This window comes from Marmota flaviventris, chromosome 7, assembly GCF_047511675.1.
Source record: "Marmota flaviventris isolate mMarFla1 chromosome 7, mMarFla1.hap1, whole genome shotgun sequence".
NCBI classification, from domain to species: domain Eukaryota; kingdom Metazoa; phylum Chordata; class Mammalia; order Rodentia; family Sciuridae; genus Marmota; species Marmota flaviventris.
This window is the reverse complement of record NC_092504.1, coordinates 138,092,688-138,117,406: the sequence shown is the minus strand read 5'-3', so window position 1 is coordinate 138,117,406 and position 24,719 is coordinate 138,092,688. Positions and strand designations below refer to the sequence as shown.

The following is a 24,719-nucleotide window of genomic DNA, read 5'->3' as shown; positions in this document are numbered from 1 at the left end:
CGCTGAGACATGGCGCCTCTCACTTCGCTTCTGCACTCAACGTGCAGCGCAGGTTTCCAGGGGCCGTGTGTGTGATATTGCACGGTGGTGTGGATTCACGTTTAACCCCGCTGCCTCAGGCCACGTGTGCAGTTATCTGGATGAAGCGGGAGTCACGTGTTGCGGGCATGTGGGGAGTCACGTGGGCCGCAGGAGGCCGTTGGGCGCGCCTGCGCAGCTCCCCAGCGCGGCCTGAGCCTGACTTCCCGGCATCCTGCGCGCGGCTTTCCCGCCAGGATAAAGCCGAAGCGGTTGTCTGCTCGGCTGGGTCTCCTTTCAGGGCCTGGTTTTCGGCCGGGGCTGGGGTCTAGTCTGCCGCTCCGCCATGACACGCGAGCCTGCCAAGAAAAAGGAAAAGCGGCTGTTCGACGCCGTGTCTTTCGGGAAGGACCTGCTGGCCGGCGGCGTGGCGGCCGCTGTGTCCAAGACAGCCGTGGCGCCCATCGAGCGGGTGAAGCTGCTGCTGCAGGTGCAGGCGTCGTCCAAGCAGATCAGCCCCGAGGCGCGGTACCAGGGCATGGTGGACTGCCTGGTGCGGATTCCCCGCGAGCAGGGTGCGTAGGGCGGCCCGCTTCGGGCAAGCCGAGGAGGGTGGCGGGGGCCCCTGCGCGCCTGGTACTGGGCCTGGCGGAAGTCGGCCGGCCATGCTGCAGGGGCGAGGCCCACACACCGGTGCCAGGGGGACCTCCCAGCACGGGCCACGCCGTTGGGCACTCGGGTTGTGCGGTCACTAGTGCTTAAGATGCTCAAGTAGTCATTGAAATAGTGGGTTTACGAGGAGTATGGAAAGTGCAAGCGTCGGCCACCGATTCTGTGATACCCATCGGTAAAAAGAGGTTCTGCTTATTGGTGAACTTCTGAGGTTGATGCTGAGGCCCTCACCTCTGCACAAAAGGTAAGAGGGCAGAAAGCTCAGTAGTCAAGGTAAAAAGTATTTTAATGTACAATACTGTTAAAAATCAAACTTATGAGGAAAAACATAGCAAAATATAAAATTTTTAAATAAAGGGTTAGGGCTAGTGGAATCAGTATTGCTAATTTTTCTTTTTTTTTTTTTTTTGCATCAGGCTTCTATTTAAATTTTTATAGAGAGCTGGAGATGTAACTCAGCGAGAGAGGCTGAGGCCGGAGAATGGCAAGGTCAAAGCCAGCCAGAGCAACTTCAAAATACAAAATAAAAAGTGCTGGCCATATAGCTCAGTGCCAGCGCAACCCTGGGTTCCATCCATAGTGCTTCAAAAAAGAAAGTGCTTTGTGAAGAATGATTCCTAAGTTAGCTAAGGGGATAGTAAATTTATCAAAATTTTTACATTATCATATTTGGAAAAAATCTATGCAAACTTTAAAAAGAAAATACACCTATTTATTGTGTAAACAAGAAATGAAGTGGCTTCAGCTCCAGAGCAGTCCTTTCGTCTAAGTCTTGGGTAGGATCTTCTTCCATGGAAAAGTAGTCTGCAGGCAGGAAGTGTTAGCACCTGTAGTCCAAGCTATTGGGGAGACAGGAGGCTCTCTTGAATCAAGGACTGGGCCACCAGCCTGGGGACATAGACCTCTGGCCTTTAAAAAAACAATCTTTCTCTCTAGGGATGTGTTTGCAACTTTTCCTTTCCTCTTCAGTAGAATATATGGGTTCAGGGTGGAGTCTGCAGGGTTCATCTGAAATGTGCATTTATAATGCCCGTCAAGTGCCCATCTGGGAGCCAAGCTAAGATTTTTCATAGTGACCGGTTTGCTTCTCCACATTCCTATGCATTTTATCAAAGCAACTTTCCCATTTCCTGCAAAGTTTTTACAGGAAAATCTGGAACCCATTCCTCCTCCCCTTGTTTATTCTAAAATCCTCTAGAGAAGTATAGGCCTCTTTAATGTTAGTTCATCCATTTTAAATAGTCAACATGAGTATTCTGGTCAGATTGTGCTGACCAGTGCTAATTTATTTTGTGTTTAAAATTTTTTGAATGTTTCCTCCAAAACACATTCAATATGACTTTTGTAACTTGAATTAATTCTAAATACTGTTCTGGTTCCTGTTTTTCTTTTCTTTTTTTTTAACCTTCCACAATGAGATAACATAAGCAGTGTTTTCTGTTCTTCTGTACAAGGTGGTTAGCATTATTTCATGATAGACTTTGCAGATTATGTTGATTCACAACAGGGATGATACTGCCATCTAGAGGCACTTTGGGAAATTTATGTGGTTTTCTTTTGATTTTAAGTACAAAGAGTTCTGTCATACTCATTTGCAGTAATGTGAAATACAGGGGTCAGTAATGCTACACATCTTGCTGCTATGCACAGGCCAGTCCTATACAATGAAGACTTATACTGCAGTCTGAATGAATTTTATACTTTGCTACTACATTCATGTAGTAGCAAAGCCTGTTTATGATTATTTAAGCCTAGCACCTAATTTATGTATAAACACAAACTTGCCTCTACTTATACAAACTGTCCAAGTCAGAGCTTTATGCACTAATTCTAGTAATACTGTTACCATCTAATGAAGCAGAGGGAAGATTAAACTATTTGGTTCAAAATTTTACTGAGTTGTTTATCATTATGAAACCTCATATCAGCAACTCTACTTTTGGTATTTGGTTACCTTTATATCAATATTTATAGCTATTGTATTCATGGTATTCATTGTATGTGGATAAGTCCTTTTCTCAAACTCAGTGTGTGTCTTAATTACAAAAGATTTGCTGTAAGTAGAGGCAAGAATATGTCTGTTATGTCTATGGCATGATTATTGCCCACCAATTTGCTTATTAAAATATATTGTAAATTTCTTTAATCTCTGTATGGAAGTGAGGGAATTATATTGACTTTTTAAAAGTTGATGAGGTGGTCTTTGTCTTTGTCTTTGAATTTTGTTTCTGGATATCGAAAGAAATATTGTGAAATAGTTATCGTATATAGAAGACTTGAGCCTGGTGGGGTTGAGAATGCATTGTGCTACATCATTCTAGAATCTTAGAGTCGATCAGACTCTGAGATTATATTTTCTGGAATTTGCCTTCTCATGTTTGAAAAGCAAAACTCAAATATCGCAAATGTTCACAAGTTTCTCTTGTTTTACAAATATTCTCTAATTTTATTAACTTCTTTTTTTTTTTAAGCAACATAAATGAACCAACAAGATGATCTCAGAAGACACAACTAGGTGTTCTAGCACTATCTTCTTACTTTTTAATCTCTTTCCATCCCAAGGATATATTTCTTCATTATTCCTCTGGATATAGGTCTAATCATCTCTTTGAGTATCTTTGATACTTTTTATAGGGTTTATAAAATTTTATAAGATTTGTCTTGAGTGATGCTATTCTTTGAAGATGTATTATTTCATTGGTTTTGTCTCCTTCCAATTTTGTGTATTTTTATTTAATACTTGAAATTTTTTACACAAATAATACATGTTTAATAAAAAATAGAAAATATTAAAAAAGCAAAAAAATTAAATCACTGTTAAAAATCACTTCATTTAACTTGGCACAATGGTGCATGCCTATAATCCTAGTGACTGGGGAGACTGAAGCAGGACGATTGCAAGTTGGAGCCCTATTTCAAAATAAAAAGGACTAGAGATCCCAGTTTCAAGGAGTCCATGAATTCTGTGAAATATATGTTAAAATAATTAATGTAGGTGAGATTGTGTTTTTACAGTCATATTAAGAATTGCCTGAATAGTTTTTAACATTTTGTTGTTGTTAAACTTCTGGGGATTTGTTTCTAGATTTTCATTGAAACTTGATATTTGTTTTCCTACACATGGATTTTTTTCACACAAATACAGTTTTCCTAAAATAAACACATTCTTCAGCCAACTCTAGTAAAACTCCTTTGATTATAAATCTGGTGCTCCTTCATGTTCTTAGGTTAGTTTCCAGATGTCTTTGTCATTAAAATCTTTCATGTATATTCAATTCATTACCCAAAGTTAAAAACCTTGTACTATTATATATAATACTCATTTTGTGAAATGTTTAGTTTTGTAATCATAATTACATAATTTTAACTCATAATATGAAACCCATATCTCATACTAGCAGCTGAATTAGCCATTTCCAAAGTGACCTTTAATATTTGAACCATGTGTAAAATGTGAATACCAATACCATTCTCATATGACACTTTTTCCAAACTCAGTTAAGTGATTTTTGTTAAAAATAAGTTATTTCTGTTTAAATTTCTCTCAATTAGATTGGTGAGATTTCTGCAAAAAAGTGATTTCTGATTCCTTTAAAATTGTCTTTAGCCTCTGCCAATAACGTGCTTTTATGCTACTATAACCTATGGTTCAGAAGATTCAGTCTTAAATTTTTTTTAATATCTTTATTTTGTTTGTTTATTTTTATATGGTGCTGAGGATCTAACCCCGTGCCTTACATGTGCGAGGCAAGTGCTCTGCCACTCACTTACTCATCATAGTTCACTAAGTTCTTTCTCTCCAGAGGTCAGACCTCTGAGAAAATACAAATGCTTAACTGTGTTCTTGAAAGTTTTTATTAACCACTAAGAACTTAGTATCAGTGTAAATATTGTAAAAATACCTCCAACAATTAGATCACTACCTTCCCAAGTAATTCATTCTAGCTCTAACTAGCAATAAATATTCCTGTATAATTTGCTTGTACTAATTGAGTTTTAAAAATTTTGCTTCCATTAAAGAAAAACAGTTGAGTTTTCTTAGCACAGAAAATATTTGCATGATTGAAGAACTTAAGAAGTGAATTGTTTTGCAGACTGCTTAGGTTTGAATTCCAGCTAATAACTTTATGACCAAGTTATACTAGGCAAGCTACTTAAAACTATCATGTGCCTTAGAAGTTACTTTTTTTTTTTAGAAGTAGGTAGACACAGTATCTTTATTTATTTATTTTTATGTGGTGCTGAGGATCGAACACAGTGCTTTATATGTGTGAGACAAGCATTCTACCACTGAGCTACAGCCCCAGCCCCTAGGAGTTATTTTTATCTCATTATTTCATCTGGAAAATGGGAAGGCTATTAGTACCTACTTCATGGGTAGTTAGGAGGGTTAAATGAGTTGAAAGAAGTTTCTAGCCAGGCACCTTGGGAGGTTGATGGAGCAGGATCACAACTTTGAGGCCAGCCTTAGCAATTTAGCAAGATCCTGTCTCAAAATAAAAAGGGCTGGGGAATGTAGCTCAGTGATAAAGTGCCCTGAGTTCAATCTCTAGTACCAAAAAAAAAAAAAAAAAAAAAAAGTTGTTTCTAGCAAATTATCATTATTTTTCTCTGTGTTAATGTTGCCTCAAAAATAATTTTCCCAGCTTTATTGTAGAAAAATTGACAAAAATTGAATACATATACTGTGTACAGGGTGATGTTTTGATAACATGTTTACATTGTGAATTACACAGTCAAGTTAATTAACACACCCATCACCTCACATATGTAAAATTTTGTGTGTGGTAAGAACATTTAAGATCTATTCTCTTAGCAAACTTTAAGTGTACATACAGTATTAACTATAACCACTATGCTGTATATTAAATATCTAGCACTTATCCTTCATTACTGAAACTTTGTATCCTTTAAACAACTTCTGTTTTCCTACTCCCTGTCCTGCATACATACTGGCCCAGCTTTTGATAATTACCCTCTACTCTTTGCTTCTGTTAGTCTGATTTTTTTAGATTCCGTCTATTAGTGAGATCATATGGTATTTGTCTTTCTGTGCCAGGCTCATTTCACTTAACGATGTACTTAAGTTTCATGCATGTTGTTGCAAATGACAAGATTTTCTTTTTTGAGGCTGAATAACATGTTTCTGTTTGTGTACCATGTTTTCCTTATCCATTCATCTGTTGATGGGTACTTAGGATGATGCTACTGTCATGGTGTTTGTGAGCAGTGCTGTGGTAAACATGAGAGTGTAGATATCTCTTTTGCATACTGGTTGCTGTTCCTTTGGGGAGATACATATACACATACATACTGAGTAATGGGTTTGCTTGATCATATTAATTCTAGTTTTAGCTTTGTTGAGGAACCTCCATACTGATTTCCAGAAGGGCTATACTAATTTATATTCTACCAACATTACAAGAGTTCTCCTTTCCCCAATACTTCACCAACACTTGTTTTCTTTTGTCTTTTTGATAATAGCCATTCTCACCCACATGAGATGATATTTTCACTGCATTTCCCTAATGATTACTGGTGTGTAACATTTTTCATATACCCATGGCCATTTGTATATCTTCTTTTGAGAAATGCCTGTTCTAGTTCTTGACCAGTTTTTTTAATAGACTGATTTTGTGTATTCTCCAAGCTGGGACTAAAAGTGTCCCTATTTAGATTGCTTGTACAGTCATACCTTTTGGTAGTTGGCTATCTAATGGTAAACTACCAGTGGTACTGAAGAGCTAATGTACCATATTCTAGGGCAGCTTTGACTTATAAGGACTACTCTGAATTTTAGAAGTTACACAGTGACTGAATTATGAGGATTAGTTAGTCCAAGAATTGAGGTTAAAAGGTTATTAACCTCAGGGGCTGGGGTTACAGCTCAGTGGTAGAGCGCTTGCCTTGCACGTGTAAGGCCCTGGGTTCAATCCTTAGCACCACATAAAAATAAATAAATTTTTTAAAAAATGTTATTAACCTCAAAAGTTTCTTCTGGTTTGTCTATCAGCCCTCTAGAGATTGTCTTGAATGGAAATGGATCCCTTTTCTAGCTAAATTCCATCCCCCATTCACTGTGATTTCAGAACATAAAGACAAGAGTGTTTTAGTTTCTTTTATCCCCTTCTCATTCTCATAGTATATGTACAAACCAACAAGTGGATATATTTGTAATAACCTGTAACTCCATAGAGTTTGCATGTCAAGGCTTGTGGATGAGACCAGTCTCTGACAAATATTAGTGAGCTCTTTTTGTACTAAAAATCCCCATATTCAAGTAGTAATGCTTTCCATAAGTGTTTTAGTTGTTTAAGGCTTTTTATTTGAAATTAACAAAATTGGCTGCATAGTTAACATTGCCTTTTTTCTTCAGTGGAGAAACATATATTTTAGAAACCTGTATTTTTTTTTTCATGAGGAAGTTCAAATAATTAAACATGTTAAAACTTTAGTAATTATGCAATATTAGATTTATATATTTGTACATTTCCTTTTAAAGGTTTCTTCAGTTTTTGGCGTGGCAATTTGGCAAATGTCATCCGGTATTTCCCAACACAAGCCCTAAACTTTGCTTTTAAGGACAAATACAAACAACTCTTCATGTCTGGAGTTAATAAAGAAAAACAGGTAATTAAATTTCAGTGTCTCTGAAAATTTCTTTAAAGGGGTTAGATTATGTGTGATGTTTGATTTGGGAAGCAGGGCATTCTACTGGTCAACGCAAAGCAGGACATATTAATAAATTACAGTATGTATTAAGTTATAGAACTATATGAAGAAAGGAATTGGGTTAACTTTTGCAGATTTCACTAAATCTTTTGACACAACTTTAATAAGGGACCCTTTCTTAAGACAGTGTTTTCTGAATAAATATTATATGTAATTTGCATCTTACTATCACTGCTTTTCTTAAACCCGGAAAGCAATTAACAAATATCACTGACTGATTCATTCCCTAAATAAGTAAATTATTTCTTCTTTATGACTAAAGATCTGTTTAGCTAAGATTAAAGAGTATGGAGAAGACCAAATCAAACAAAATAAAAATGATAAACTTTTTTCTTTTTTAGTGAAGATGCTTTTTGGTTTTCAGGGTAATTACTCCCTTGGTTATAAAATCTCAGTTTTAAGATTTTCTTCTCATATTAACTACATGTCATTTGACCTGATTTCTGTTTGTTTTGTTGTGTTTAATACACTGTACCATTTTTTATTATTCCTAAGGTCTTCCCCTCGCTTTTGTGAAATCTTCGCTTTTCTCTCTCTCCCACTCCTCATTTCTTACCCCACCCGAACCAACCAACTCTTATCAGGTATTTTATAAGGCAACAGTTCATGGAACATTTAATACTACCTCCTTTTATTTCCTTTTATACTCCTTATTCCCTTTATTCTGAAGTTTTATTTCATTAAAAATGTATATTGGAAGCTCTGCACTGCTTTCATGTTTGAGGGAATACAAAGGTAACTAAAACATTTCTTTTGACTTAGAATTATATTTGGATTTGGCTCCTGCACTCTATTCATTTAGCTGTGTGGGTTTTTGAAAGTCAGTTTACTTCTCAGATATCTATGTTTCTCGTCTGACAATTGGACATCATAATATCTACCTCATAGTTTTCTTAAAATATTTTTTAGTTGTAAATGGACACAATATCTTTATTTTATTTATTTATTTTTATGTGGTACTGAGGATTGAACCCAGTACCTCACACATACAAGGCAAGCTTTCTACCACTGAGCTACAACCCCAGCCCCTACCTCATAGTTTTAATGTAGGTTTAGATATGATTACTTGTCAAGCACTTGGCATAGTGCTTTGCTTTATGGTGGACATTCAGTAAAGTGTTCTTTTTTAGCTGGCAACTCTGATAATTAGAACTTTCTTTGACTCAGAATCTTCCCTTTTCCCTTGTCACATTCCCTAAGACTACCCCTCATGTTTAGTGATTCACTAGAAGGAAAAAAGAAGTTTTACTCATGATTTATAAAAGGATTTAAATTAGTCATAATTAAAAAATAGCACATAGAGAATCCAGTAACAATTTCAGTTGTGTTCTCCTAGAAGAGTCACATAGACAGTATTTACATCTGCCAACAGTGTGTGACAACATATGTGATGTGTTTGCAACCAAGGGAGTTCTCATCAAGCATTGGTGTCCAGGTGTTTTAGTTAGTCTCTCAGTGCTGTAACTAAAAGACCTGACAAGAACAATTTTAATGAGAAAAGGTTTTATTTTGGGACCCATGGTTTCAGAGGTCTTTATAGATAGCTGACTCCATTATTTGGGGCCTAAGGTGAAGCAGAGAGAGCTCCTCTCACCAGAGACAAAATGTGAACCAAAAGGCACACCCTTCCAAATGACCCACTTCCTCCAGCCACATCCTATCTGCCTCCAGTTACCACCCAGTTAATCCCTATCAGGTGATTAATGCACTGATTAGGTTAAGATCCTCATAACCTAATCACATCTCCTCTAAAGTTTCTTGCATTGTCTCACACATGCACTTTTAGGAGACAACTTACATCTAAACCATAACAGGATTTTTATTCAGGGTCCAGTTCTATAAGTATGGGATGTAACTGGCTTAGCTACTCAGTGTCCAACCCCTTCCAGAACCCAAACTGTTATAGCTTATCACAAAGCCCCAGAAGACAAAAACAAGTATTTACAATAAATTACAACATTAACATAATCTATCCCAGCTGACTAGCTGACCTTAACCCATTGTAGACTTTGAAATAGCCCTATAAATTAGTTCCAGCCCTTCTCAGTAGCAGAGCAGGCCTGCTCACCTATAAACCTTCCAGGAGACACCTGTCTGTCACCCCAGAGACAGGCCTAAAGATCTTGGTCTTTGTTATAGATGCTGAGACAACTATATATGACCCGATCCCATCAACCCTCAGCTGCGGGCTGCAGCAGTATAGCCTATCAGGGATACAAAAGGAGCTGTCCCAGAGATAGGAAGAAGCCATCCTGTCAGAACACTGGGTGGTAAATCCACCATCCATAAACTATGAAACAGACCCTCATAGACTAAGGTGTTGGAGATAGTCTGGTCTATTCAGGGATTAGATAAGATTCATACCTGCCAGAGTTCCTGATAAGAGGCTGGACACTTGTAGTTCTCACTGTGGACCCAAAGAGTAGCCATGTGGCTTGAATCCAGTCCTTTTGAACCACTATTCTGGAAGCAGTACTGTGAGCTCAAGAGACCTAACAGAAGACTTTAACTTTCTGAAGCCAGTCTATAAAGACTGAGGAAGGATATGTTCTTTCAAATACATGGGACATCAATGGAAGGCTATACAAAAAAAACAAAAAACAAAGAGTTAGGCAAACATGACACTAACAAATGAAATTAATGAAGCTCGGGTAACTGAAAACAATTAATATAATATATTAACTAACCCCAAAGTATATTAATTGCCTGTAAAAGACCTCAAAATAATCATCTTAAAGGAGCTCAGTGAGATGCAAGAAAATCCAGCAACTAAATGGAAGTAGGAAAACAGTACATGACATAATGGGAACTTTAAGGAAATAGAAACCATGCAAAAGAACCAAGCAGAAATTCTAGAGCTGAAGAATATAGTAACAGAACTGAAAACTCAGAACTGAGAGAGTTTCAACAGTAGACTTGATCATACCAAAGAAATAATTAGCAAACTCAAAGACAGGTCATTTGAAATTAGTCAACTAGAGAAAAAGAAAAAAAGGATTTGAAAATAATAGTAGCATAAGGGACTTAAATGACAACATCAAACATGTGTACATGAATTATGGGAATATAAGGAGAAAAGGAAGAAGAAAGCTTATTCAAAGAAGACTGTCTTAAAAACTAAATCTTGGGATATGCCCATTCAAGTTGAGGAAGGTCAGAGGACTCCAAGCAAGATAAATCTAAAAACTAATGCTCAAAGACACATTATAATCAAACTACCAAAAGAATCAAAGCAGTAAAAAATGAAGGTCATGTATGATGGAAACCACTGAATAGACTTCTCAACAGAAACTTTGTAGGCCAAGAAGGAGTGGGATGACATCTTCAAACAATACTATACCTAGAAAAGATGTTATTTTGAATGACAGATAAAAGATATTCCAAAACAAACAAAACCAGAGTTCATCATAATGTGAATGACCAGCTTTATAAAAAATGTTAAAGGGAATTGTGAGTTGAAATGAAGAGGCACTAAATATCAACAAGAAACCATATGAAAGTATAAAACTAACTGAAAACAGTTAATACATAGTCAAATTCTAATACTTTCAATGTGATGTGTATATAACCTTTAACCAGTATAAAAGTTAAAAGACTAATGTACTAAAGACATAGTCATTCATCACTTGATATGAATACATTCTGAGAAATGTGTCATGAGACAGTGTTATCACTGAGCACATGCAGACATCATAGCATGTGCTATACAAACCTAAATAGTATAGCTACTAAACACCTAGGAATTGTGGTTCTGTGTTGGTGTGTGTGTGTGTATATATATATATACAGATGTATGTACATATATACACATTTATAAGTATACATTTGGAAATGTAGAAGTATATACACACGTATGTGAATAGTATACCTATTGCTCCTAGGATCATGATGAACAAAACACAAGATTGAACACAAGAGAGGGGTTGGGAGTGTAGCTCAGTGGTAGAGTATATGCCTTATATACGTGAGGCCCTGGGTTTAATCCCTTGTATACACATACATACACATGAAAGGAAGAGATGAATTTAACAGAAAATTATGTGGTCAGGAGACATTTTAAACAAGATGTATAAGGTTGCTGCATACTGTTTCATAGTAAACTTTGTAAATAAATAGGGAGTACACTAAAATAAAAGTACAACTAAGAGAGCAGGGAGGAAGAGCATGAGAAGAAGATCACCATTAAACAGGGACGAGAGGCAGGAGGGAAAGGGAGAGAGAAGGGAAATTGCATGGTAAAGAAAGGAAACCCTCATTGTTATACAAAATTACATATAAGAGGAAGTGAGGGGAAAGGGGAAAAAAAACCGAGAGAGAAATGAATTACAGTAGATGGGGTAGAGAGAGAAGATGGGAGGGGAGGGGAGGGGAGGGGGGATAGTAGAGGATAGGAAGGGCAGCAGAATACAACATACACTAGTATGGCAGTATGTAAAAAAGTGGATATGTAACCGATGTGATTCTACAATCTGTATACGGGGTAAAAATGGGAGTTCATAATCCGCTTGAATCAAATGTATGAAATATGATATGTCAAGAGCTTTGTAATGTTTTGAACAACTAATAATAAAAAAATAAAAAATTAAAAAAATGAGAAAGCCACCATAAATAAATAAATAATAAAAGTATAATATATTAAATATCTAAATCAGCAACCTAGTCATTTTTTATCATTAGCAAGTATGTGCTGCACAGAGTTGTATGTTCTATATATACTTTTATATGCCTAGCAGTGCTGTTTACATAGCATCATCACAAATGTGTGATGAATGCACCATGACTAAAAAGTGCACAGTAATCAATATGTCCATCAATAAAGAAGAAAGATCTCAATTTATTAATATATAACGAACTAGACCAAAAAACCCCAAAATAATAGAAGGAAAAAAAATAAGGAACAGTAGAAATAAGTGAAGTAGAGACTAAAAATACAAAAGAGCAATGAAATGAAGAGCTTATTCTTTGAAATGTTATATAGTATTGACAAATCCTTAACTGGTCTAAGAAAAAGATGAAAATGAAGACATTACAGCTGACACCATAGAAATACAAAGGATCATTAGAAATTACTATGAACAACTAAATGCCAACAATTTGATAACCTAGGATAAGTGGATATATGCACCTTATTATGATTGAGTCATGAAGAAATAGAAAACACGAGCAGACCGATAATAAGATGGAATCAGCAGTAAAGTCTCCCACAAAATAAAGTCCCAGAACCAGACACCTTTACTGCTATGTTCTACCAATATTTGAAAAACTATTATGGTTTGGATCTGGAATTTCCCCAAAAGTGGAAGGTTTGGTTCCCAATGCAGAAATGATCAGGGTTGGGGATTGGATTACTAGGGCTCTGACCTCACCAATGATTTCATCTGTTGCAGGATTTACAGCTGGATAGACTATTGGGAGATAGTGAAAACTGTAGGAAATAGAACCTACTTGAAGGGAGTGAGTCCTTGGGAACTCTATTATTGTTCCCAGTTCTCTCCATTTTGCTTCTCAGTCACCACCTCATTGTAGGCCCAGAGTGAATGGAGTCAACCAACTATGGACTCAAATCACCCAAATCTTTCCTCCTTTAAATTGTTTCTTAAGATATTTTTGTCAAGCAATGAGATCTAATAACTAATTATTAAATTACTCCCCCAAACTGAAGATAAATGAATTCTTCCAAGCACATTCTATGAGGCCAGCATTACTTTGATAACCAAAATAAAGAGATAACAAAAAAAGAAAACAACAGGCGGATACCCTTGATAAACATATATGTAAAAATATTCAACAAAATATCAGCAAGCCAAACCCAGCCACACTTTAAAAAGATTTTTCACCATGATCAATTGGGTTCATCCTAGGGATGCAAGGGTGGTTCAATGTACACAAATCAATAAATGTGATATAGTATATCAACAGAATGAAGGACAAAAACTGCATCATCTCAGTAATCTACTTTGAACAATGGGAAGATCCTCTATATAGAAAATTAATAAGGAAGCATTGAAGTTCAACTTCACTTTAGATCAAATGGACCCAACAGAAATGTATGGAACATTCCATCCTTGCAGCAGCAGAAGACACAAGTGCACATGGAACAGCTACAGGATATATCATCTTAGGACACAAAGCATGTATTAACGTAAGGATATGAAACTGTATCAGAGCTGGGCACTGTGGCACACACCTGGAATCCCAGTGGCTCCGGAGGCTGAGGCAGGATGATCACAAGTTCAAAGCGAGCTTCAGCAGGGTGAGGTGCTAAGCAACTCAGACCCTCTCTCTAAATAAGATATACAAAAAAATAGACTGGGGATATGGCTCAGTGGTTGAGTGTCCCCGAGTTCAATCCCCAGTACCCACCCACCAAAAAAGAAATTGTATCAGTTTTTTTTCCATAATAGTATGAAACTAGAAGTCAATAACAGAAGGAATTTACAGTATAGTGATATCTAAATTATTAACTTATAGTTAACTGGAATGCATTTATACTGCCTTCTGGGTTTATCTTATTTTCAAGCTTAATGTGATGGGATAGGTTTTATTTCTTACACAGACACTTCCAAGTATCACCATTCTGCATGAATAGGTTCTTTTTTCCTCTCCTTTTCTTTTCTCCTTTCTGTCTTTCTACTCTTAGCTTCCTTCTTCCTGATCTCAGTAAGTTGGCTCTAAGGTTAATACATGTGTCATTTTTTTCTACCTGTGTCATTTTTTCATAGCTCCCACTTTCACTATTGAATGTGTCCTGATTTGAATGACACATTATGTGATTATCCAACAAAAGAGTCAGTGATCCATCTTTTTCTCCTATCTAGGAAGGATAGAAAAGAATTAAATAGAACTTAAGATCTATTTCATAAGCCTTTTTGCTATATATCATATTTGGTTTGACTTATTGGCTGTAAGAGGCAAAGAGTAGCTTATCAGTTTTAAGGGAAAAGGGATTTATTATAATGATACTGCGAGACTTGGGTTTGAAACAAAGGCAGCTCTAGGGACCAAACTGGACTCTCTTTATCTCCCAAGTTACCTAGTCTAACTTTCTCACTAATCACTTTCTTTTTGTGTGTATGTTTGCTCTATCTTAATATTATTCCTTTTTTATTTACCTGTATTTTTTATTCCTTTTAAGTTCAAGGTTAATATCATAGTGATGCTTTATGGACTTTCTGTAGAGCAGAGGTTCTGAACCTGGGATCCATGGATACTTCTAGAAACCAAAACACACTAAAAGTATGTTTATACATGTATGATTTTTCTTTAGCTTTCAACAGTGCCAAAGAAGCCTGAGATACTAAGAAAATTAATAACTTTTTCATTTATATTCTTATTGCTAACTTGCATAGAATCTCTAAAGTCATATTCCCAAGAAAGAAACTAGCCCAGCTCATTTTTTTCTACCAGGTTTCTGTGAATGCATGTGACCTCGGTGTCACATGCATTCTCCTAATATAATTATCTTTCCATGATTATGAAACATGGGTACTTAAAGACAGTAGAACTGATGAATATAACTTACTATGAGCCATGGGAGTGTGGAAACAGTAAGTGGCATTATCATTATACTTCATTAAATATTTATTAAATGTATGTCTCCGAGCAAAGCCCCATGACTTGTCTGTGAAGTAAATGGCTGAATTAAGAATCTTGATCTCCAGAAATGGAAACAACCCAAATGTCTATCAGATGACGGAGGAATGAATAAATTATATATCCATATAACAGTATTATTTGGCAGTAAAACAGAATGAAGTATTAAAACATGCTGCAACATGAATGAAAGCATTGGCAAACGAAAAAAGCCCCTCACAAAGCACTATATATAGTGTGATTCCATTCATACGAAATGTCCAGAATAGGCAAATCTATACAGACAGAATGTAGTTAATGGTTACCTAGGGCTCAGGAAGTAGGGAGGAGGTAGAGTGATATAACAGTTAGGAGGTTTCTTTTGGAGTGATGAAAATGTTTTAAAATTTTGATAATGGTTACACAACTCTGAATATACTAACAATTCGTTGAATTGTACTTTAAATGCATAAATTGTATGAAGTATAAATTATATCTCAGCAAAGGTATTAAATTTAATCCTGGCCTCAGGAAATAGTTTATTGGAGTATAAGTGTACACTATTATAAATTGAAATATAAGTATGTAAATAATTATAAATTGAAAATAATGACTTTAGGAACTATTTTAAAAATGAAAGTCTGGAACATGTTGACACATTTTATTTATTGGTTCTATAAGTCACCTTTGATTCTGATAGATGAAAAACTTAAGGGAAGAGGGTATGATTATATACAGTTTCAGAGGGATTGGAGATGAGAGATTTCTTAAAAGATGTAGAACTTGAATTCAGTTATGAAGCAATAATTATTTTTTGTTTAAAAAGAATGAGAGGGGGTGGAAGGTTGTAGCTCAGCAGTAGAGCACTCGTCTAGCACATGTGAGGACCTGGGTTCGATCCTCAGCACCACATAAAAACAAACAAAATAAAGATATTGTGTCCAGTTATAACTAAAAAATAAATATTAAAAAATTTTTTAAGGGCTGGGGATGTGGCTCAAGCGGTAACGCGCTCGCCTGGCATGTGCGGGGCGCTGGGTTTGATCCTCAGCACCCCATAAAAATAAAAAAAAAGATGTCGTGTCCACCAAAAACTAAAATAAATAAATAAATAAATATTTAAAAATAAAATAAAGATGTTGTGTCCACCAAAATCTAAAAAATAAATATTAAAAAATTCTCTTTCTCTCTCTCTCAAAAAAAAAATTTTTTTAAAAACGGGAAAGGGCTGGGGTTCTGGCTCAGTGGCATAGCGCTTGCCTCGCACAGGTCAGTCACTGGGTTAGATCCTCAACACCACATGAAAATAAATAAACAAGGATATTGTGTCCATGTACAACTAAAAAATATTTTTTAAAAAAGAAGAGGAAGGACATTCTAGGCTAAGAGAAAACTAAGCATTCCAAAGCTATCTGAGACTTTAAAATATTATTAGAAATAAGAGCAAGATAATAAAGCAAGAATTGAGCTGTAATCCCAGAGGCTCAGGAGCCTGAGGCAGGAGGAATTCTAATTCAAAGCTAGCTTCAGCAACTTAGCAAGGGCCTTTAGCAACTTAGCATGACCCTGTCTCAAAATTAAAAATAAAAAGGGCTGGGGATGTTGTTCAGTGGTTAAGCACCCCTGGATTCAGTCTCTAGCACCAAAAAAAAAAAAAAAAAAGCAATGGAACTTGATTAGAATATTATTCACTTTAATGTATTTAGCAGTTTTCCCATAGCAATCCAATTTAGATATATCTTATAGGCCCTCAATATTGAAAAGCTGCTTTCTGGATCTGAGGCAGGCTCATTCTAAATGTTTATCAAAATGAATTACACTTTCTCAACAGTTTAAGTGAACCTGTAGACCAATAAGGTTCCCTTACATCCCATCAACTACGTTATAATTGGTACTTGCCAATTTTCATGTCATCATTTAAACATAATTAAATGTATTTTTCAGGTTTGCAAACTTAATTATAATTACAAAGTGAAATTGGGGCATTCTCAAATACCCCTCCCAAAACAAGGGCAAAAATAAAGTCTCCATATGTGTCTGATACTAGATATACTTCATAAACCTTTATGCTGCATATCATGTTTGGCTTCACTTATTTGGTTTTAGGAAGCAGAGACTGACTCAGATTACCTCAGAAAAAAGAAAATAATTATAATGATAACACTTCTATTTGAATTTGAACCAGAAAGACAGCTTCAGAGATGAAACTTTTCTTTTATCATCTAGTTTTCTAATTACCTGCTTTTCATGTATGTGTTTGCTATGTTTTATAAATGTTTAAAAATAGATTTACAAATTGCTTTTATAAAGTAAACAGCTATAACACATAACACCTCCAGAATATTACTCTTCATACCCATGTGTCATTCTTTCTGTTGTCCCTCCCTCTCTTTTGTGCAGCGGATGAAATCTAGAGACTTGGGCATGCTAGGCAAGAGCTCTTAACACAGCACAGGGCATAAGGCCTTAAGTTCAGTCCTCTGAACAGCAAAATTTAAAAGATAAAAATAAAAGGCTACATAGATATAAGAAATTTTTTGGACAATGCAGTATATTTTATTATAGATGTTTATTTTATAAAAACAGCTTACAAATCTATTCAACATTTATAAAATTAGGAGTTCACCAGTTGTTTTAAACAGATTCTGTAGTTTAATAAAAATTATTTAAAAATAATTAATGTGTTTCAGTTCTGGAGGTGGTTTATGGCAAACCTGGCTTCTGGTGGAGCTGCTGGGGCAACTTCCTTATGTGTAGTATATCCACTAGATTTTGCCCGAACCCGATTAGGTGTCGATATTGGAAAAGGTATGGGATTTATAGAAATATTAACTCTTCTTTGTGTTTTGAATTATGTTACTTGTTATAGAATCATGCTGTATCAACAGTGTTATCAGATATAGTCTACAGATTTTATTGTCTTCCAAAGATTAGACAGGGGACCTAAAGTGTACTACTTTTCCATTCCCCTTGAAAGAGAGAAGGGGAAGGTCTATTGTAACAGAAGAGTGAACACAAAGACTGTGTAACATAGTTCCACTTTTTCCCAGAGGTACCTTCCTGCACCTTATTTTTATCTGAATTATAGTTCTTTTCTATGTTAGATGTATAACTCACATCCTTGAGATTCCTTTTGCCTCTTGCTATTTTCTGGTATTTTTAATGAAATGTCTTAAGTCAGGTTGCTTAAATTATATTATTCTTATAAGAGACTAATAGTTAATTTATTTTTAAAAAACTACTTGAAATCTTGATCATTCTTACGTGAATGGGTGGATTTTGATTTATGCTTTCTTGTTAGTTTCAGATCACTTCAATCTATAAAATGTTTGATTTACTTTAAGATGTTTATTTGATATATAATGTTGCTAATAGTTTTAAATGGCTTTATTTTAGGTCCTGAAGAGCGACAGTTTAAGGGATTAGGTGACTGTATTATGAAAATAGCAAAATCAGATGGAATTGTTGGCTTGTACCAAGGGTTTGGTGTTTCAGTTCAGGGCATCATTGTGTACCGAGCCTCTTATTTTGGAGCTTATGACACAGTTAAGGTAATTTGGGGACTTTAACTTGGATGTATTAAGTAAATGGTTAATTTCTTTTTATTGTTCTAATTAGTAATGCATTTGGTAGATATATTACTTTTAACTATACAAAATAAATGATGAAATAAGAGGCATGGAATTCTATTTTATTGCTGCTATAACTTAATTATAACCATATTATGGGTCTGACTTTGCATACAAATCAGGTATCAAAACAGTAAGCTTGTCATGTATAACTAAACAGAATAAATTTTTAAAATTAGGCTTTTATGTTGTTTGTAATATATATCATATTGCAAATGGAAAACATACTAATTAGGCTTACATCATAATAAAATCTTTAGCATACAGAAAGGTATTTAACAGTTTTTTAAATTTTATATTAACTATTTTTTGGTACCGAGGATTGAATTCAGGGGCACTCACCCACTGAGCCCTATTTTGTATTTTATTTAGAGACAGGGTCTCACTGATTTGCTTAGCGCCTCACCATTGCTGAGCCTGGCCTTGAACTTGCCATCCTCCTGCCTCAGCCTCCTGAGCTGCTGGGATTACAGGCATGTGCCACCGCACCCAGCTATATTAACTTTATTATCACTTTTTTACATAGAAATAATCAACTTACTTTCATGAGAAGTAGAGAAAGCATAATTAATTAATTAAATACTAGCTTGGTTATCTATTAGCTACTGTTAGATTCTGTGTTACATTCTCCAAGTTGCTTTGAACTTTTCTTTTACATTTCATATTTTAATAGTACCTCTTTAATGTAGGAGAAAGAAAGGTTATAATAAATACTGTCAATTTTTTTTGAGCTATTAGTTCTAGGAACTCTTTTAAGTACTTTATAACCTATTGTTCTGGAATCTTATACATTCATGATTTTTTAAGGTACAATAGCCTAGGAATAGTTAAGTAATTTGCTTATTAAATGCAATAAAAAAATCCATGCCTTTATAACTGCAGCAAAATGATTCTAAAAGGAAGCAGTGAAATTAGTATCACCATTATTTATTGAATAAGATTAAAGCTAATGGAAATTTTATAATATATTCATATTTTATATCTGCCTTCCCTCATTAGTATAAATGTAGTTGGCTGTTATTTTATTGTGATCTGGACAGATTAATTTTTAGTGTACTTTTATGACAGATGTATCAATAGAAATTATAGAATCTTAAAAACATTTATTTAGTTGCAGGAAAATTGATGAATCTCCCTTTGCTTTTCTCTATCATCTCTCTATTATTGTGAAATTTAGGAACATTCTTCAGTAGCTTAAAGCTTTATTTAAAGCTACTTGCCAAATATATCATCTGCTAACAATAATAGCAGGCATTCTTTCTTTTTTTTTTTTTTTACTAAGAAGGAAGAGCCATGAAAGAACTTTTTTTTGGTCACTGGCTGCTATCATTTTCTAGTTTTAGATGCCTTTAATAACAAATCCCTTTTAATAGAAGATACACTTTTTTATCCAAATATACCTTTGAAGTGTAGTCATATATTACAGTATTCTTTTTTAATTGATCTGCCACTATTAAATCCAACTAGCTTTTATTGCATTTTAAATACAGTTGCACCTACTTTCAGTCTATTTATTAAAATTGTCTTTTAAGAATTGAGGATATTTTTGAAATTTATATAGTTAAATGGTACATTTTTCTTTTCTAGGGCTTGTTACCAAAACCAAAGGAAACCCCATTTCTTATCTCTTTTTTCATTGCTCAAGTTGTGACTACATGCTCTGGAATACTCTCTTATCCCTTTGACACAGTTAGAAGACGTATGATGATGCAGGTATTTTATATTATTTGTAAGCTTAATTGAATTTTCTAATCTGATATACAGGTATAATTTATCTCTTATATCCAAGTATAATTTATTTGGATTTCAGAGAAATTTCAGTTGAAAGGCATAGGTCATTTGTTTTACTTTGCCAAAGTGAATACATGATGTTTTCCATCTTACATGCTTTCCTATCATAAAATAGCTACCAGAAAGCAAAACTTCTTCCTCATCTGCCATCAGAACAGAAATTCCTTTACTCCTATAGCATATATTGCTTGGAGTGGGGAAGGAGAGGGAAGAGATTGGATAAATGTGTCTATCTTAACTGAAATATTAGATTAAGTAGAATAAGCTGTTATAAGCCATCAAAAATAATCACTTGTTGTGGTATATTTTGATAAAAATTGTTTTAAACTCTAAGGATAAAAAATATGTTTATAATGATCTATGTTCTAAATATAAATCCCTAACCCAAAGTTTTGATATATTTCATCTCCATGGTTGTTTCTTGTTATGTTGATTCCTTCCGCAAACATTTGAGTGCTTAATCTATTCTCAGCTCTGGTAACACAAATAAGAAAAGATAGAACTAGGACCCAAACTCATAGTCTAGTCTCAAATACATAAAATTAATGGTTTAAATAGAAATGTGAATAGTTTCCAGGAATGCATGGGAGGTGGTGCCATATGCTTATAGTAATTAGATGAGGCCTCTTGGAGAGCAAAATCTCAAGAGAAAAGGCTTTCTCCAGACTCCAAGAGAACATTTGATGATGATGATGATGATGATGAAGAAGTAGTAGTAGTAGTAGTAGTAGTAGTAGTAGTAGTAGTAGTAGTAGAAGTAGTAGTAGTAGTAGAAGAAGCAGCAGCAGCAGCAGCAGCAGCACGAATTGAACCCTGAGGTACTTAACCACTGAGCCACATCCACAGCCCTTTTTATTTATCTATTTTTTGAGACAGGATCTCATTAAGTTGCTTAGGGTTTCATTAAGTTGCTGAGGCTGGTTTTGAATTTGCGATCCTCCTGCTTCAACCTCCCGAGCCTCTGGGATTACACCATGCCAGGCTGCAAAAGTACCAAAAAATGGGGAACTTAACAGAAATTTATTTTCTTATTGTTCTGAAGGCTAGAAGCCTGTGAGACCAAAGTGTTGGCAGGGTTGGTTTCTTCTCAGGGCCTCTCTCCTTGGTTTATAGATGGCTATCTTCTTCCTGTATCTTCTCATGGCCCTTCCTGTACCTCATCTTAAAAGACAGTCATATTGGATTAGGGGCCACTCTAGTGACTGATCTCCTTTAACATAAGTTACTGTTAAAAACACTGTCTCCAAATAGAATCAATTCTATGGTTCTGGGCTTATTTCTTCAACATAAGATTTTGATGGGGACACAATTCATCTCATAACAGTGGTATTTTTGTTTTTTAATTTTATAGCCTACTACTTTGTTAGCCCTATTATAAATGCTCATTTGTATGTGTATGCTTTGAAGATTATTTATATAGGCATATAATTGGTAAATAACATTGTCTTTTTTCCCTTCCTTATCAATTTTTATATCTTTTTTCCCTGCCCTTCTCTACTCATTGAATGATTTGATTTCATATTAAAGAAGTAACAACTAACAACTTTGATTTGTTCCTACTTGAATATCTTCAGTGTTATATAACTTAATGTTAGGTGTTGGGGGTTGCCAGGGGGTAGGGTTGTAGTTACCCATTATTGTGTTACGGCAGTTCCTTTCTGTTCTTGGGTTATAATGACTTTAATCATGAATGTGGTCATCATTTTTCTCTGTTGAGATGATCCTATTTTTCTCTTTAATATGTTAATAGTCTGTTTTCTAGAGCTAAACTAATAACCTTGTGTGTCTGGGATAAACTTGGGTGCACCATATTGTACTGTGTTTTGCATCCCTGGCTGGGTTTGATTTGCTTGGCTTTGTTCAGCATCTGTGTGTCAATGACATTGGCTTGCTAGACTTTCACAGCCTTCATACCAAAGTTAGACTATGTTAATATGTAAAAGTCTTCCCATATTTTCTCTTCTCTAGAGCAGTTTCTGTTAAAATTGGAATCATTCATTGACTGTTTAAAACTCACATGTGACACCATCTGGATGTGTGGTTTTCCTTATGTCGATATTTTTAACAACTGGATTTCTTAACAATTATAGTATTCCAGTGTTTTTTCCTATGTCATTGGTAAATTATACTTTTCTAGGAATTTATTCATCTCTTCTGTTTTAAAAATAATTGCCATGAAGTTTTTCAAATCTTATTCATTAATCTCTGGATCATCTACAAATTTATGTTAATCTTGCCATTTCTAATAAACTTGGGGCCTTTTCTATTTTTCTCCTCAAACATTATTTCCAGAAATTCATCCAAAAAGTATTTTAAAAAACTCATATTGATGTTCTCTGTTTACTGTTTATTTCCTATTATCTCTTGATTTTTTTATGCATTCTGTTATGTTTGTTTTCTATTTCCTTTATTATACATTCTGTATTGTTTGCTTTCTGTCTCCTTTATTGCTGGTTATTTGCTTATTTCAACTTTTCTAGGCTTATACATGTTTTCAAATATTTAGATTGCTCATTAATTTCTTTTCTAATATTAATTAACCTATAAATTATCTCTCAAGCTGCATTTCATAAATTAAGTTAAAGAATTTTGTGGTTATTTAGTTTCAGTATTTTCCAAGAAAATTTCTTCTAAGAATATCCCAACATATTTTTCTAGTCATATTTTTGCTATTAATTTCTCAGTGCAGTACGGTAGAGGAAAAATCAGGATCTGTGTAATGCCATCCATCAGTGTTTGGTAAGTGTCATGTATGGTTAGTTTTCAGATGTCCTGGACAAGTATGAAATCTCTAACTACTACCTGCTGTATTCAGTATATGCCCATTAACCCAATACAGTGTTAAGTTCTCTATCCTTAGTGTTAATAGAAAACTCTTAGGATAAAAGATATCAAGATAATGGAAAACTGTTTGTCTTTCTTTATATAGAGTGGTGAGGCAGAACGACAATATAAAGGAACCATAGACTGCTTTGTGAAGATATACCAACATGAGGGAATGAATGCGTTTTTTCGTGGTGCTTTTTCCAACATCCTTCGTGGTACGGGGGGTGCTTTGGTGTTGGTGTTATATGATAAAATTAAAGAATTTATCAATATTGACATTGGAGGTAGTTCATCAGATTAAATTGAGAAACCCATCATTTAAAATTTGTTAAGCGCACAAATTACATAGCTGCCGTGTGTGTACATTTTGATAGTATTATTACTGTCAGTGTTTCTTAAAGTGCTAATTCTGAAATAAAGCATAGGCGTTTTTCAAGGGTTTAAATATTAAAAATCAGATAAATGTGGGGTTTCCTTCCCATTTAGATGCAAACTCGTTTTAATGAGACATTTTACTTTAACGAGTATGTTATTTCTGTTAATTTAAAATTTTTTCTTATATCTCTGATGAAAATTAAAGTATATGATGCTGAAATCTAAAAAATGAAAGTATCTTCTTTTAAATTGCTACTCATTTAATATATCTGTCTTCTCATCTTTTAAAAAATCATAGGATATGACAAATATTTCTTAAAAGTTTTTCAAGAGATGTCATCATTATATCTGTAGGCATAAATAAGCTTTCTTCTACAACATCTCTAATAAGCCAGCTCAGGAATTACTGTATGCAGTACTTACAGTATGATATAGCTTTTGATAAGCACAGATCTATCATTAAAATTTGATAATGCTTTTAATGGCACTGTAAAACTAGTTGGAAAATAAGAGATATAAATGACTTGTCTGCTAATTGTTATCTTTAAAATAAAATCTTGGTAGTGTGGATATATCTTGGGATTAAAAAAAATCCCTTTGAAAATTAGGTTTTGTATTCTGTATTGATAATAAAGGAAGTTTAAAACTGTTGTAAACGAACCTTCTTTTCCCCTGACTCTAACTACATTAGTCAGCAGAGGACAGCAAAATTTTTGTCTGTTTTCTCCATAGAAATATAAGCAGTATTTCCGAGGATTTGTATAAGATTCTTGTTTTTTTCAGAGATGTTGTAGAAGGTAGTGTATTTGATCCAGTGCTTAGGAGGCTGAGGCAGGAAGATGGCAAGTTCAAAGCCAGCATCGGCCGTAAGCAGCTTAGGTAGACCCTGTCTCAAACAACAAAACAAAAACACACACACACACACACACACACATTTGAAATACCTAGATTTTAAAATTTGAGTGGGTGAAAGGACATTAAGCTAGTGGGGATAAACTATAGAGAATTTTGATTTTTGTGAGGCTGTGGGTCAGCAGAATGGAATAGGTAAACATCCTGGTGCTCAGAGGCGAAATATATTTCAAGAGTCCAAAATATACTTTT

At 34.9% G+C, this 24,719-nt stretch overlaps 1 protein-coding gene across 1 annotated transcript; it reads left to right on the top strand.

Moving 5' to 3' along the window:
• Nucleotides 1–364: 364 nt before the first annotated feature.
• Slc25a31 (solute carrier family 25 member 31) lies at nucleotides 365–23,666 on the top strand. Its single transcript, XM_027926544.2, has 6 exons — nucleotides 365–593; nucleotides 7,193–7,320; nucleotides 17,685–17,802; nucleotides 18,391–18,545; nucleotides 20,211–20,336; nucleotides 23,344–23,666. Exons 1-6 carry the CDS (start codon nucleotides 365–367, stop codon nucleotides 23,539–23,541), a joined length of 954 nt encoding a protein of 317 aa, XP_027782345.2. The 3' UTR covers nucleotides 23,542–23,666.
• The last annotated feature ends 1,053 nt before the right edge of the window (nucleotides 23,667–24,719 follow it).